At 40.6% G+C, this 12,802-nt stretch overlaps 1 protein-coding gene across 2 annotated transcripts in view; it reads right to left on the bottom strand.

Moving 5' to 3' along the window:
* Positions 1-12,802, bottom strand: part of itga1 (integrin, alpha 1) — a 173,375-nt gene that overhangs the window by 75,148 nt on the left and 85,425 nt on the right. For both annotated transcript variants that reach the window (XM_060908884.1, XM_060908883.1), the window contains 5 exons: positions 8,548-8,639; positions 6,741-6,855; positions 5,796-5,917; positions 992-1,140; positions 740-890 (listed from right to left, as the gene is read on the bottom strand). In XM_060908884.1, coding sequence (XP_060764867.1) covers positions 740-890; positions 992-1,140; positions 5,796-5,917; positions 6,741-6,855; positions 8,548-8,639 — 629 coding nt within the window. The remainder of the gene's footprint in view (positions 1-739; positions 891-991; positions 1,141-5,795; positions 5,918-6,740; positions 6,856-8,547; positions 8,640-12,802) is intronic.

The following is a 12,802-nucleotide window of genomic DNA, read 5'->3' as shown; positions in this document are numbered from 1 at the left end:
TACAGAATTTAAAACAAAAAAGTAATTGTAAAATAATTTAGGGCTTTTGTTTTGCAGCCTGTGCTTATTGCAGCAGTGGGGTCCACACGGACCCCAAGAAGGAATGCCTTGGTAGTTTCATTATGGAACATAAAAGAAATAAAAGAAGTTAACTTTCAGTGTGCTATTCAATTATAAAATGAAAGACAGATAAACTTTACTCTGGGGTCCGGTTGGACCCCAGTAACAAATTAATTATACCTTCACAATGCAAAAAGCTGATCTTCCGGTGCTTTAGTGTTTTAATTAAGACATAAATTCCGACAAATTCATAAAACAGTGAGGCAGTATGTCACATATTTTTAAAATGGCAAACAAACATATAGGTGCGGGGTCCAGATGGACCCCACTTGGTAGGATGAAGGTTAAAGCAACAATTCAGAACAAAATGAAAAGAGCAGAAGCGAGGGAAATGGGTCCGGGGCCCCATACGGCTTTTGTTGGACCGGATTCAAAAATCCTTATCTGCCCAGTCACATGACTTTTCCCAATGGTTTTATTAAGAGTGTGCGCATGGGTCCGTATGGGTCATGTGATAAATTCAGTTATGTTATTTTTGTAGCATCTTTGTTTTGTTTTGTTTGTCCAAAATCCCTAAATTATTAGTGATGTAAAACAAGTGGCCAAGGACAAACATTAAGTGCCAGTTGGATGGGTAGCAGCACAAAATGGCCGACACTAAACAAGCTAAGACACTCACAGCGATAGCGAACCTCTCAATCCCGTCGTCCTCACATTCTTTGACGACGTCTTTCAGTCTGTAGTCGTCATGTGACTCTCCATCTGTAACAATCACCATGACTTTCTTGACCCCCGGTCTGGCTCCTCGCTCCTCAGTGAACGCTTCTTTCCTGTTAACGGAGAACTGATCCATGAATGAATGAATAGTAACACATATACACTTTGAATACATCTCTAAGTCTTGATATGGAATGAATCACGCAACACACACCTTGCTGTATCGATACCCAGTGCTGTCATGGTTCTCCGGCCCTTCCTCTGTTTGACCTTGGCTGCGTTCTGAACCAGGTCATTTGTGTTCGAGAACTGGCTGAGGTTGAAAACATGGCCGACGTCATCGCCGTAAGACACAATGCCCACCTGAAGAGCGAATAAACCCAAAACGTGAGTCAAAAATGTTGTGAGTCACAAAGTATATCGATTAATTATCATTATTACCATTTATACCACTGCTGAATTCTTGATCCTGATTGGTCAGAAGATTCATCTTCTCTAACAGCAGCTCTGACCACAGCATAGCTGCAAATCGCAGGTTTATACTCATGCACTAGTTTGAATATATTACTGTCACACTCATTCAGTGACCAGAATGGCGGCTGCTCCATATAAACTGCATGTTTTTTTGTCTTATTAACTTCAAGAAAGAGAAAATATAAGAGGCTGGGGATAGAACGGCTATTTATAGCTTCTATACCATAACTGAGAACAGGAATTAACTTGTTTTGTGGACGTTCCTATCTTAAATATAACACTAAATGGATAAAAATTACAACCCTGATTCCATAAATTTGGGACACTGTGTGAAACGTAAATAAAAAACAGAATACGATGATTTGCAAATCACGGAAACCCTATATTTCATTGAAAATAGTACAAAGACAACATATCAAATGTTGAAACTGAGAAATTTTATTGGTTTTTGAAAAACATATGCTCATTTTGAATTTGATATCATTAACATGTTTCAGAAAAAGTTGGGACAGGGGCATGTCTACCACCTCTACTTTCAACAACACTCTCTAAACGTTTGGGAACTGAGGAGACCAATTGCTGTAGTTTTGAAAGAGAAAGGTTGTCCCATTCTTGCCTGGTATACAATTTCAGTTGCTCAACAATTCAGGGTCTCCTTTGTCATATTTTGCGCTTCATAATGTGCCAAATGTTTTAAATGGGAGACAGGTCTCAACTGCAGGCATGCCAGTTTAGCACCTGCACTCTTTTACTATGGAGCCTTCTTGCTGAAAGAAGGCCTTCTCTGAAAAAGATTTTGCCTGGATGGCAGCATATTGCTCTGAAACGTGAAAATATCATTGAGCATTAATGATGCCTTCCCAGATGTACAAGCTACCCATGACATGTGCACTAATACCCCCTCATACCATCACAGATGCTGGCTTTTGAACTGTGCACTGATAACAAGCCGGATGGTCCCTCTCCTCTTTAGCCTGGAGGACGTGGTGTCCATGATTTCTAAAAAGAATTTCTACTTTTGATTCATCAGACCTCAGGACAATTTTCTACTTCGCCTCAGTCCATCATTAAAGAGCTCGGGCCCACAGAAGGTGACAGTGTGTCTGGATATTGTTTATATCTGGTTTTAACTTGCATTTGTGGATGCAGTAATGAACTGTTTTCACAGACAATGGTTTTCTGAGGTGTTCCTGAGCCCATACAGTGATTTCCACTCCAGACACGTGTCTGCTTTTAATGCCGTGTCACCTGAGGGCCTGAAGATCACAGGCATCCAATGTCAGTTTTTAGCCTTGTCTCTTGCATACAGAGATTTCTCCAGATTCTCTGAATCTTTTAATGATATTATGTACCACAGATGATGTGATCCACAAATTATTTGCAATTTTACATTGAGGAACGTTATTCTTAAATTGCTGCACTGTTTGCTCATGCAGACTTTCACAGAGTGGTGAACCCCTCCCCATCTTTACTTCTGAGAGACTCCGCCTCTCTGGGATGCTCTTTTTATACCCAGTCATGTTACTGACCTGTTGCCAATTAACCCAATTAGTTTTTTTTTAGCATTACACAACTTTTTCAGTCTTTTGTTGCCCCTGTTCCAACTTTTCTGAAATGTGTTGCTGACATCAAATTCAAATTTTAGATAAAATATATGGGTTCCAAGATTTGCAAATCGTCATTCTGTTTTTTTATTTACATTTTACACAGTATCCCAACTTTATGGAATTGGGATTGTATGGTGTATCAATAATAAATAAGAAGCTATAATTGTTGACAAATTGCAGTAGTATAGAGAATAGGGAATAAAATAAGGAGGAAAATAATTAACTTTGGTTTGGTCATAGACCACACTGATCCGGTATTGATGATTTTCCTAAAACAGTATGTTTTATTTCTTACAAACTGTATGGCATTAGATAATACAGTATACCTATTTACTATAAACATAAACACACAGTGTCCTGGTCAATACAGTGCACAGAGAAGTGATTCATTCCACATGATGTCATCTGTTAAAAGGGAAAATGTGGTCTTCCTCTGTTTCCAGTGCCACGTTCAGGAAAACACAATGTTCTCCAAAGCGAGTCTCTGTCTAAAGGATTTTCCTAAAACAGTTTTAATGAGACATTGCGGCAAAACCGCGCCGAGGCTGCATGAGTGATTAAAACTGAGGTCGGAGATCATCTGGAATTATAAACTGGGGTGGAACGAAAAGTGTCATAACTTTACCATTTCGTCGGACTGAATATCATCAATAAATAAATGTTATCACAGGCTGGTAAAGGAGTGACAGTTTGGGTTACGAATAGTCCTCACTCTAACCCCTACCCCCTCATCCTAACCCCTAACCCCTCACACTAACTGCTAACCCTAACCCCTCACACTAACCCTTCATCCTAACCCTGGCCACTAACCCCTCATCCTAACCCCTCACACTAACCCCTCACCCTAACCCCGAACCCCTCATCCTAACCCCTCTCACTAACCGCTAACCCTAACCCCTCACACTAACTGCTAACCCTAACCCCTCACACTAACCCTTCATCCTAACCCTGGCCACTAACCCCTCATCCTAACCCCTCACACTAACCCCTCACCCTAACCCCGAACCCCTCATCCTAACCCCTCTCACTAACCGCTAACCCTAATCCCTCACACTAACCCCTAATCTTAACCCCTCACACTAACCCCGATCCTAACCCCTCAGAATAACCCCTAATCCTAACCCCTCACACTAACTCCTCATCATAACCCTGACCACTAACCCCTCATCCTAACCCCTCACACTAACCCCTCATCCTAATCCTAACCACTAACCCATCATCCTAACCCTAACCAATAACCCCTCATCATAACCCTAACCACTAACCCATCATCCTAACCCCTCACACTAACCCCAATCATAACCCCTCACACTAACCCCTAACCACTCATCCTAACCCTTCACAGTAACCCTAACCACTAACCCCTAGTCCTAATCCCTCACACTAACCCCTAATCATAAGAATAACCACTAACCCCTCCTATTAACCCCTAACACTAACCCCTAACCACTCATCCTAACCCCTTACACTAACCCCTAACCCTACATCCTAACCCCTTACACTAACCCCTAACCCTTCATCCTAACCCCTCACCCTAACCCTTAACCCCTAATTTACCACTATCTATAAGAAATACTCCAATCATTGACACTTTTAAATAGAAACTTAAGATGTTCTTATTTGATGCATAAATTTATTTTCTTTGTGAAATTTTTAAAAAATATTTTATATTATTTTATATTACTATTACTAATTGATTTGCCATGTTATGACCCTGACAACATGGTGTCAGGCTCTTAACATGTAATAATTCTAATTATTCTATCCACATTCAATGAATATGAGCAATCGTGTGCTCTGATTAGCTACTCTATGACTAGGATATCAGCTCATATACAGTGAGCAGAGAAAAACAAAATGTTGCTGAACCAACCAAAGACGAAATAAAAAAACTCTACTCGAAAACAAAACCCCAAAAAATACAAACAGAAAAGCAACAAAATATGGAATAAAAGTATTTAATGATAAGAACGTATCTTTTTTTAATTTTTCAAGAATTATTATTATCTCATCTCATCTCATTGTCTCTAGCCGCTTTATCCTTCTACAGGGTCGCAGGCAAGCTGGAGCCTATCCCAGCTGACTACGGGCGAAAGGCGGGGTACACCCTGGACAAGTCGCCAGGTCATCACAGGGCTGACACATAGACACACAACCATTCACACTCACATTCACACCTACGGTCAATTTAGAGTCACCAGTTAACCTAACCTGCATGTCTTTGGACTGTGGGGGAAACCGGAGCACCCGGAGGAAACCCACGCGGACATGGGGAGAACATGCAAACTCCACACAGAAAGGCCCTCGCCGGCCACAGGGCTCGAACCCAGGACCTTCTTGCTGTGAGGCGACAGCGCTAACCACTACACCACCGTGCCGCCATTATTATTATCGCATTTTCCACAAATTGCTACTGTCATTTCACTGGTTTGCTTACATTCTACGCGGAAATGTATTTGTTGGACATTTTGTATCAAGTTTTTATTTATCCCATTTGCAAAAAATAAAGATGAAAATGCTCTGTTTCTCAAAATCCAGTGAATGTGGATAAAATAAAACAGTTGTATGACTCGATTTTGTGGAATAACTGTTAAATATTCTTATATTGTAAGAGCAGTGAGATTTCATGTAATGCACTTTAAGAATAAGTTATTATTATTATTAGCCCTACTCCTAGCTGTGGTCATGTCCATGATAACAGGAACTAACTTGTATTTGGGACCAGGTACAGTATATACGGTATAAGTGGAATAAAACTCATCACATGATGGTGCACTTTCTCTTTCCATACTGTCTGATATGTTCTCAGGTTTTGTTTTGTTCAAAACCAATCACATCTAATATCAAGGCACTTTCCGAATTGCGTTACAAGACTCCAAGGTTGCTATGCAGTCCACTTGCTATGATAAAGTCAACACGCCGGAGGAGAAACCTCACCCTGGCTGGAGGGACATCGATCTTTTTGAGAAACTTGACCAGAAATTCTGTGATGTGTTTCCAAGGGAAAATGCTGTTGGATCCATCGAGGACGATGACAATATCCATGTCCTGCTTACAATCTGGAAAAAGGGTCACAGAGACTCAGAGTGTGCTACTGTAAGTATATTATCAGGAAAAGTGTCTATATAAAGTACTGTGCAAAAGTCTTGGCACCCCCTTTTCATCCAAACTTTGTTACAGATTTTTATTTTATGACTTCTACATTATCGAGTCAAAACATTACAAAAACATTTTATTTTAGTGTTCCAAATGTTTGTTCGTTTTCCAGCACAAAATTAAATGTTACAGAAAAAAAATGTTTGTATCTGAGCAGCATATTACAAAAGAGAGCACTTTTCAGATTAGAAAAGAAAACATAATGAAGGCTGCTGGGTTTTGATGCAAATTTAAGAAGCGAGTGTGATGGTCAAAGTGTCCGGAAGAACTGTGGCTGGTTCTGTAAGATGCTCAGTGAAACCTACAGCTCATTTCCGCATAAAACTGCACTCATTGGACCTGAGACTACTATTTTTTTTAAAGCAAAAGGTCGTCTTACACCAAATATTGACTTTGCTTCATTTATTATGGCTTACTGATTACTGTTTATAGTATTTTTTTCATGTTGAAACATTTCATTTCGTTATTTTTAGGCCATTTTTGGTCAACAGCATTTCTTTACATGCGCCTAAGACTTTTGCACAGCACTGTATGTATGTGTGTGTGTTTGAAATGAGGAGACAGTACAGTTAAGATGAGTCACTGTTTCCTGTGCATCTGAGATGTCAGTTCTTATAAACCGTGTCCTAAATTGGGCATACAGGCCAGAGTACAAGACGCAGTTTACACGCCTCGGAATGTATTAATATACACACTTGCCACATGTGTGTGTCTGTGTGTATGTACCTTGGACAGTTGGAGCGATGGAGTTGAGCACCTGGAAGTCGGAGCTGACGTTGGAACAGATGCCTGTGATGTACTGCTGATTTCCACACATGTAGCCGTACTGCGGACCGCACGCCTACAGGAATAGTGACACTGATATTTAAAAAGGGACACAGAAACGCTCACTGTGTCGTGACAAGGGGACAAATCAGTAGCCTGGGAACCCTTTGTGCTAACTCAAGCTATTAGCATTTATTTACTGTATAGTTGACCATTGGACAAGCAACAGAAAAAGAAAAAATATCTACTAAAGGCCTGGTCCCACAATACCCATAACTATAACTACAGCTATAACTATAACTATAAATAAATCAGTCCCCTGTAGTTTACGTAGTTGATGGTCACACCAGATCGATAACGATCCCTATAGCCCAGGCCTGGGTTTATCCGTATCGGTGAAACTGCTTCTGGAGCGAGTTTTCCAGGCCTGGACCTGATCTGATAAATCATCTGACCAATCAGGTAATTGTTTACATGTGACGTTGTCTGAGCACGTACTATTTTTCCCTGAGCATCTTTGTACATCCTTGCATCATGAAGTCATGGAATACAGATTCACGGAAAATAAAAAATATAATCCAAATCACAGATCTTTTATTTGTGGATGTGTGATTTTCTGTGAAATATCGATAGTAAATCAAGAAAGTAAACATATAAATGTGGGTAAAATATTTTAATAATCAACTTCGCCAGTCGTCTCAGACTTCTTAATTTTTTATCCGTGATGCATCGTCCGTATGAAATCAGTAACCAATCTGTATTATACTGAAACGTCCGTGACCGATCCATAAATTATTAGCATCTGTGATGCATCCGGATTAAAATCCGTAACCGCTCTGTATTTTGCATCCTTTTTTATTATATTTCCGTAATCTGTGACCCATCCGTATTATATCAACCACTGGAGTGTGTATATGGGTTGTTTTGAAGTCCAAGCTGTACAGTACGACCCGGAATAATGAACTTCCATGACTATTCCTCAGTCGCATGCATTTATTTCCCTGAGTTTCAGGACTAAGCGATATTATAGCCGGGATTATAGTTGTGGTGTTTCTGCTCCAGACTGGAACTAAATTCAGGCAGAGGGACAGTCAGAGTTGGGGTTATAGGAATAGTTATAGTTATTTGTGTTGTCAGACCGGGCCCTTATACTCCTTGTTGACTTACGCAAAAAAAAAAAAGAAGTTTTCATTTGTCGGTTGTTATGTGTAGCCATGTTTAAACAAAGTACAGCATAAATTTGTATGTTATTGTATCTAAATATTTAAATCTATTTCCTCTATTTCATGCTGGCGAATAAAGCAAGACAGGAAAAACGAAAAAAGAAAGAGGAATAAAGAAATAAGGGAATAAGAGAAGGATGAAGAGCAAGTAAAGAGAGAGAGAGAGAGAGAGAGAGAGAGAGAAAGTGCAAATAAGTCTTTTTAGAGATCACGAGAGATAGAGAGATGGAAAAAGAAAATGAGACGTTCAGGAGACGCCTGAACCTTGTCTATTATGGCTGCAGGAAAAAGTGTGTCAGGGTTTTATTCATAAATGAATTTTTTTTTTAACGTTGGTCATTAATTTGAACTCAAGCTGGAGCCCTGCAGAGACACAGTGGCTTCACGATTACAAACTCCCAGTGGAAAATGTGACTAATATTTCAATAAAACTCCACAAACCCCCAGCCATAAGCTTTAGTGAGACTGTCCACATGACCGAGGTTTGAGGACACGTAGAGGAAACTAGAGGGAATCATGAAGGGCACATTGTGTCCGCACCGTACCAGAAATCCGCTCCTGTCCGGATTGGCCACCAGCGTCGTGCCCATGGTCATGTTCTCTTTGACTTCATGGATGTTTGGGATTGTTGTGTGCGCTGGATAAATAGAAACAGACAGTGAGGTTATAAACGATTCTGTAAATGCTGAAACGTCATAGACAGAACACACTACACAAATATTACACTATACTAATACTAGTTAACAATTATTCCCTGAAGGCGAGGTGAATATCGGTGAAGAATAGCCGAGATGAAGTTGAGGTTATTATTCACTGAGCCTGAGGCGGATAAATGTTTTAGTATAAATACACAGGTGATGAGGGCGGCACGGTGGTGTAATGGTTAGCGCTGTCGCCTCACAGCAAGAAGGTCCGGGTTCGAGCCCCGTGGCCGGCGAGGGCCTTTCTGTGCGGAGTTTGCATGTTCTCCCCGTGTCCGCGTGGGTTTCCTCCGGGTGCTCCGGTTTCCCCCACAGTCCAAAGACATGCAGGTTAGGTTAACTGGTGACTCTAAATTGAGCGTAGGTGTGAATGTGAGTGTGAATGGTTGTCTGTGTCTGTGTGTCAGCCCTGTGATGACCTGGCGACTTGTCCAGGGTGGTCCCTGCCTTTCGCCCGTAGTCAGCTGGGATAGGCTCCAGCTTGCCTGCGACCCTGTAGAACAGGATAAAGCGGCTAGAGATAATGAGATGAGACACAGGTGATGATTTAAAAAATTGTATTTACAGAAACCCCATTTATTTCAATCTTCAAAAACGGCATTCAAATGTAATGCGCGCAGACTTGTGTCACTTCTCTACGCCGAGTCACATAAAATACTTGTTTTGAAATCAATAAAATAAATCCCAGTTCCACCTTACCTTTGAATAGCTTTAGACCAAACTTCGTAACATCTTTAGTGCTTTTAGGAACAGCGTTTTCTTTCATTTGTAATTCTTCCTCACTTACACTGACAAAGCGATCGGCCGCCATTTTGCTGAGTCACTCGAAGTGACTATCGAGAAATAGATTAATTTTTCGACCAATCAGGGCGCACGATTTCCTATAATCACCTCCGTATTCATACTATTTAACAGTTATTTCATGAAATCGAGTTGTACATGAGTTGATAGCCGACGAGTCGCGTAGCACCGAGTTATCTATAACCCATGTACGATGAGATTGAGTGGAATTACTGTTTTATTTTATCCACATTCACTGGATTTTGAGAAACAGGGGTGGGTTTCCCAAAAGTCTCTTAATGCTAAGAGTATCTTAACGAGGAGAGAGAGAGTGTTCATTGTGATGCTCGTTCTACCATTTAACGATGATCTTTGTGCTACGATGCTTTTGGGAAACCCACCCCAGAGCATTTTTATTTTTATTCTTTGTAAATTCAATAAATGAAAACTTTATACTAAACATTGGACAAATTCATTTCCGTTTAGAATGTAAACAAACCAGCGAAATGACGGGAGCAATTTGTGAAAAATACTATAATGATTCTTGAAAAATAAAAAAAGATACATTTTTACCATCAAATACTTTTATTCCATATTTTGTTGCTTTTTTTGTATTTTTTGGGGTTTTGTTTTCGAGCAGAGTTTTTATTTTGTCCTCGGTTGGTTTATTTTGTCAATCCATTTTGTTTTTCTCTACTCACGGTATATGAGCTGATATCCTAGCAGTAGAGTAGCCAATCAGAGCACGCGATTGCTCATATCCAGTGAATGTGGATAGAAAAAATGCTGATATTCTGAATGTCACACCACTCTTTTGTGACACTACGTATTATTTTAGCACAACATATTAATTTATGACCACAGAAATAGCAGGAGTATGAACACGAAAAAAGTGGCAACATGCCAGCAAGAAGCAGCACATTACACTTGCAAGAACACACACACACATACACACAAAAAAAAAAAAAAAACCCCAACGCCCGATAATTGATGACTTGATTGTGACTTTGGAATTTGGCTCTTCGTGTGTCATTGTGAATTTACAGTCTAGACAGTACGCTATAAATATATGAGGACACTGGATCTGTGGGGATTTGTCCTTGCATTTGACATTCAAAGGAATGTCATGTATAATAAAGGCTAAAGACGTAAAACGTTTCATTCACTCTCCAGGAACAGAAGACTCGTTCAGACCTTCAATAAGAGAAATATTGTTTCATGACACACACGCTGCAGTCACTTTGGTCAGTCCACAAAAAAAGCCCCTAAAGATTTTCATTTTTGTAAACTCAAACAAAAATGTATTTAAACAAAGTCATGTACAAAATTAATTTACACAAACGCTTGTAAAAGCCTGATGATAATCATGAGTGAGTTATTACTACGCACGTATAACCCCAATCCCCCAAAAATTGGGACACTCTGTAAACTGTGAATAAAAAACAGAATATAACGATTTGCAAATCACGGAAACCCTATATTTCATTGAAAATAGTACAAAGACAACATATCAAATGTTGAAACTGAGAAATTGCATTGTTTTTTGAAAAACATATGCTCATTTTGGGGCGGCACGGTGGTAGATTTGGATATTGATACGCCGACCTCCTGGAGAGTGTTGTTCACTTGGTTGGCTGTTGTGAAGGGGTTTCTCTTCACCATGGAAATTATTCTGCAATCATCCACCACTGTTGTCTTCTGTGGGCGTCCAGGTCTTTTTGCATTGATGAGTTCATCAGGGGCGGCACGGTGGTGTAGTGGTTAGCGCTGTCGCCTCACAGCAAGAAGGTCTGGGTTTGAGCCCCGTGGCCGGCGAGGGCCTTTCTGTGCGGAGTTTGCATGTTCTCCCCGTGTCCGCGTGGGTTTCCTCCGGGTGCTCCGGTTTCCCCCACAGTCCAAAGACATGCAGGTTAGGTTAACTGGTGACTCTAAATTGACCGTAGGTGTGAATGTGAGTGTGAATGGGTGTCTGTGTCTATGTGTCAGCCCTGTGATGACCTGGCGACTTGTCCAGGGTGTACCCCACCTTTCGCCCGTAGTCAGCTGGGATAGGCTCCAGCTTGCCTGCGACCCTGTAGAACAGGATAAAGCGGCTAGAGATAATGAGATGAGATGCTCATTTTGAATTTGATGTCAGCAACGCAAAGTTGGGACAGGGGCATGTCTACTACTGTGTTGCATCATCTCTACTTTTAACAACACTCTCTAAATGTTTGGGAACTGAGGAGACCAATTATACTGTACTTTTGAAAGAGAAATGTTGTCCCATTCTTGCCTGATATACAATTTCAGTTGCTGAACAATTCGGGGTCTCCTTTGTCATATTTTGGACTTCATAATGCACCACATGTTTTAAAAGGGACACAGGCCTCGACTGCAGGCAGGCCAGTTTAGCACCTGGACTCTTACTATGGAGCCTTCTTGCTGAAAGAAGGCCTTCTCTGAAAAAGATTTTGTCTGGATGGCAGCATATTGCTCTGAAACGTGTATATATCATTCAGCATTGATGATGCCTTCCCAGATATACAAGCTACCCATGTCATGTGCACTAATGCACCCTCATACCATCATAGATGCTGGCTTTTGAACCGTGCACTGATAACAAGTTGGATGGTCCCTCTCCTCAGCCTGGAGGACGTGGTGTCCATGATTTCTACAAAGAATTTCTACTTTTGATTTGTCAGACCTCGGGACAGTTTTCCACTTCGCCTTAGTCCATTGTAAAAGAGCTCAGGCCCAGAGAAGGTGGCAGTGTTTCTGGATATTGTTTATATCTGGTTTTAACTTGCATTTGTGGATGCAGTAATGAACTGTTTTCACAGACGATGGTTTTCTGAAGCATTGCTGAGCCCATACAGTGATTTCCACTACAGACACGTGTCTGCTTTTAATGCCTGAGGGCCTGAAGATCACAGGCATCCAATGTCAGTTTTCAGCCTTGTCTCTTGCATACAGAGATTTCTCCAGATTCTCTGAATCTTTTAATGATATTATGTACCATAGATGATGTGATCCCCAAATTATTTGCAATTTTACATTGAGGAACGTTATTCTTAAATTGTTGCACTGTTTGCCCACGCAGTCTTTCACTGAACCCCTCCCCATCTTTACTTCTGAGAGACTCCGCCTCTCTGGGATGCTCTTTTTATACCCAATCATGTTACTGACCTGTTGCCAATTAACCAAATTAGTTTTTATTTTAGCATTGCACAACTTTTTCAGTGTTTTATTGCCCCATTCCAACTTTTCTGAAACGTGTTACTGACATCAAATTCCAAATGAGCGCATATTTAAAAAAAACCAAAACAATAAAATTTCT

Source organism: Neoarius graeffei, chromosome 25 (genome assembly GCF_027579695.1).
Source record: "Neoarius graeffei isolate fNeoGra1 chromosome 25, fNeoGra1.pri, whole genome shotgun sequence".
Taxonomy (NCBI): Eukaryota; Metazoa; Chordata; class Actinopteri; order Siluriformes; family Ariidae; genus Neoarius; species Neoarius graeffei.
The sequence above is the reverse complement of the archived record's forward strand: the minus strand, read 5'-3'. Positions and strand labels throughout refer to the sequence as shown.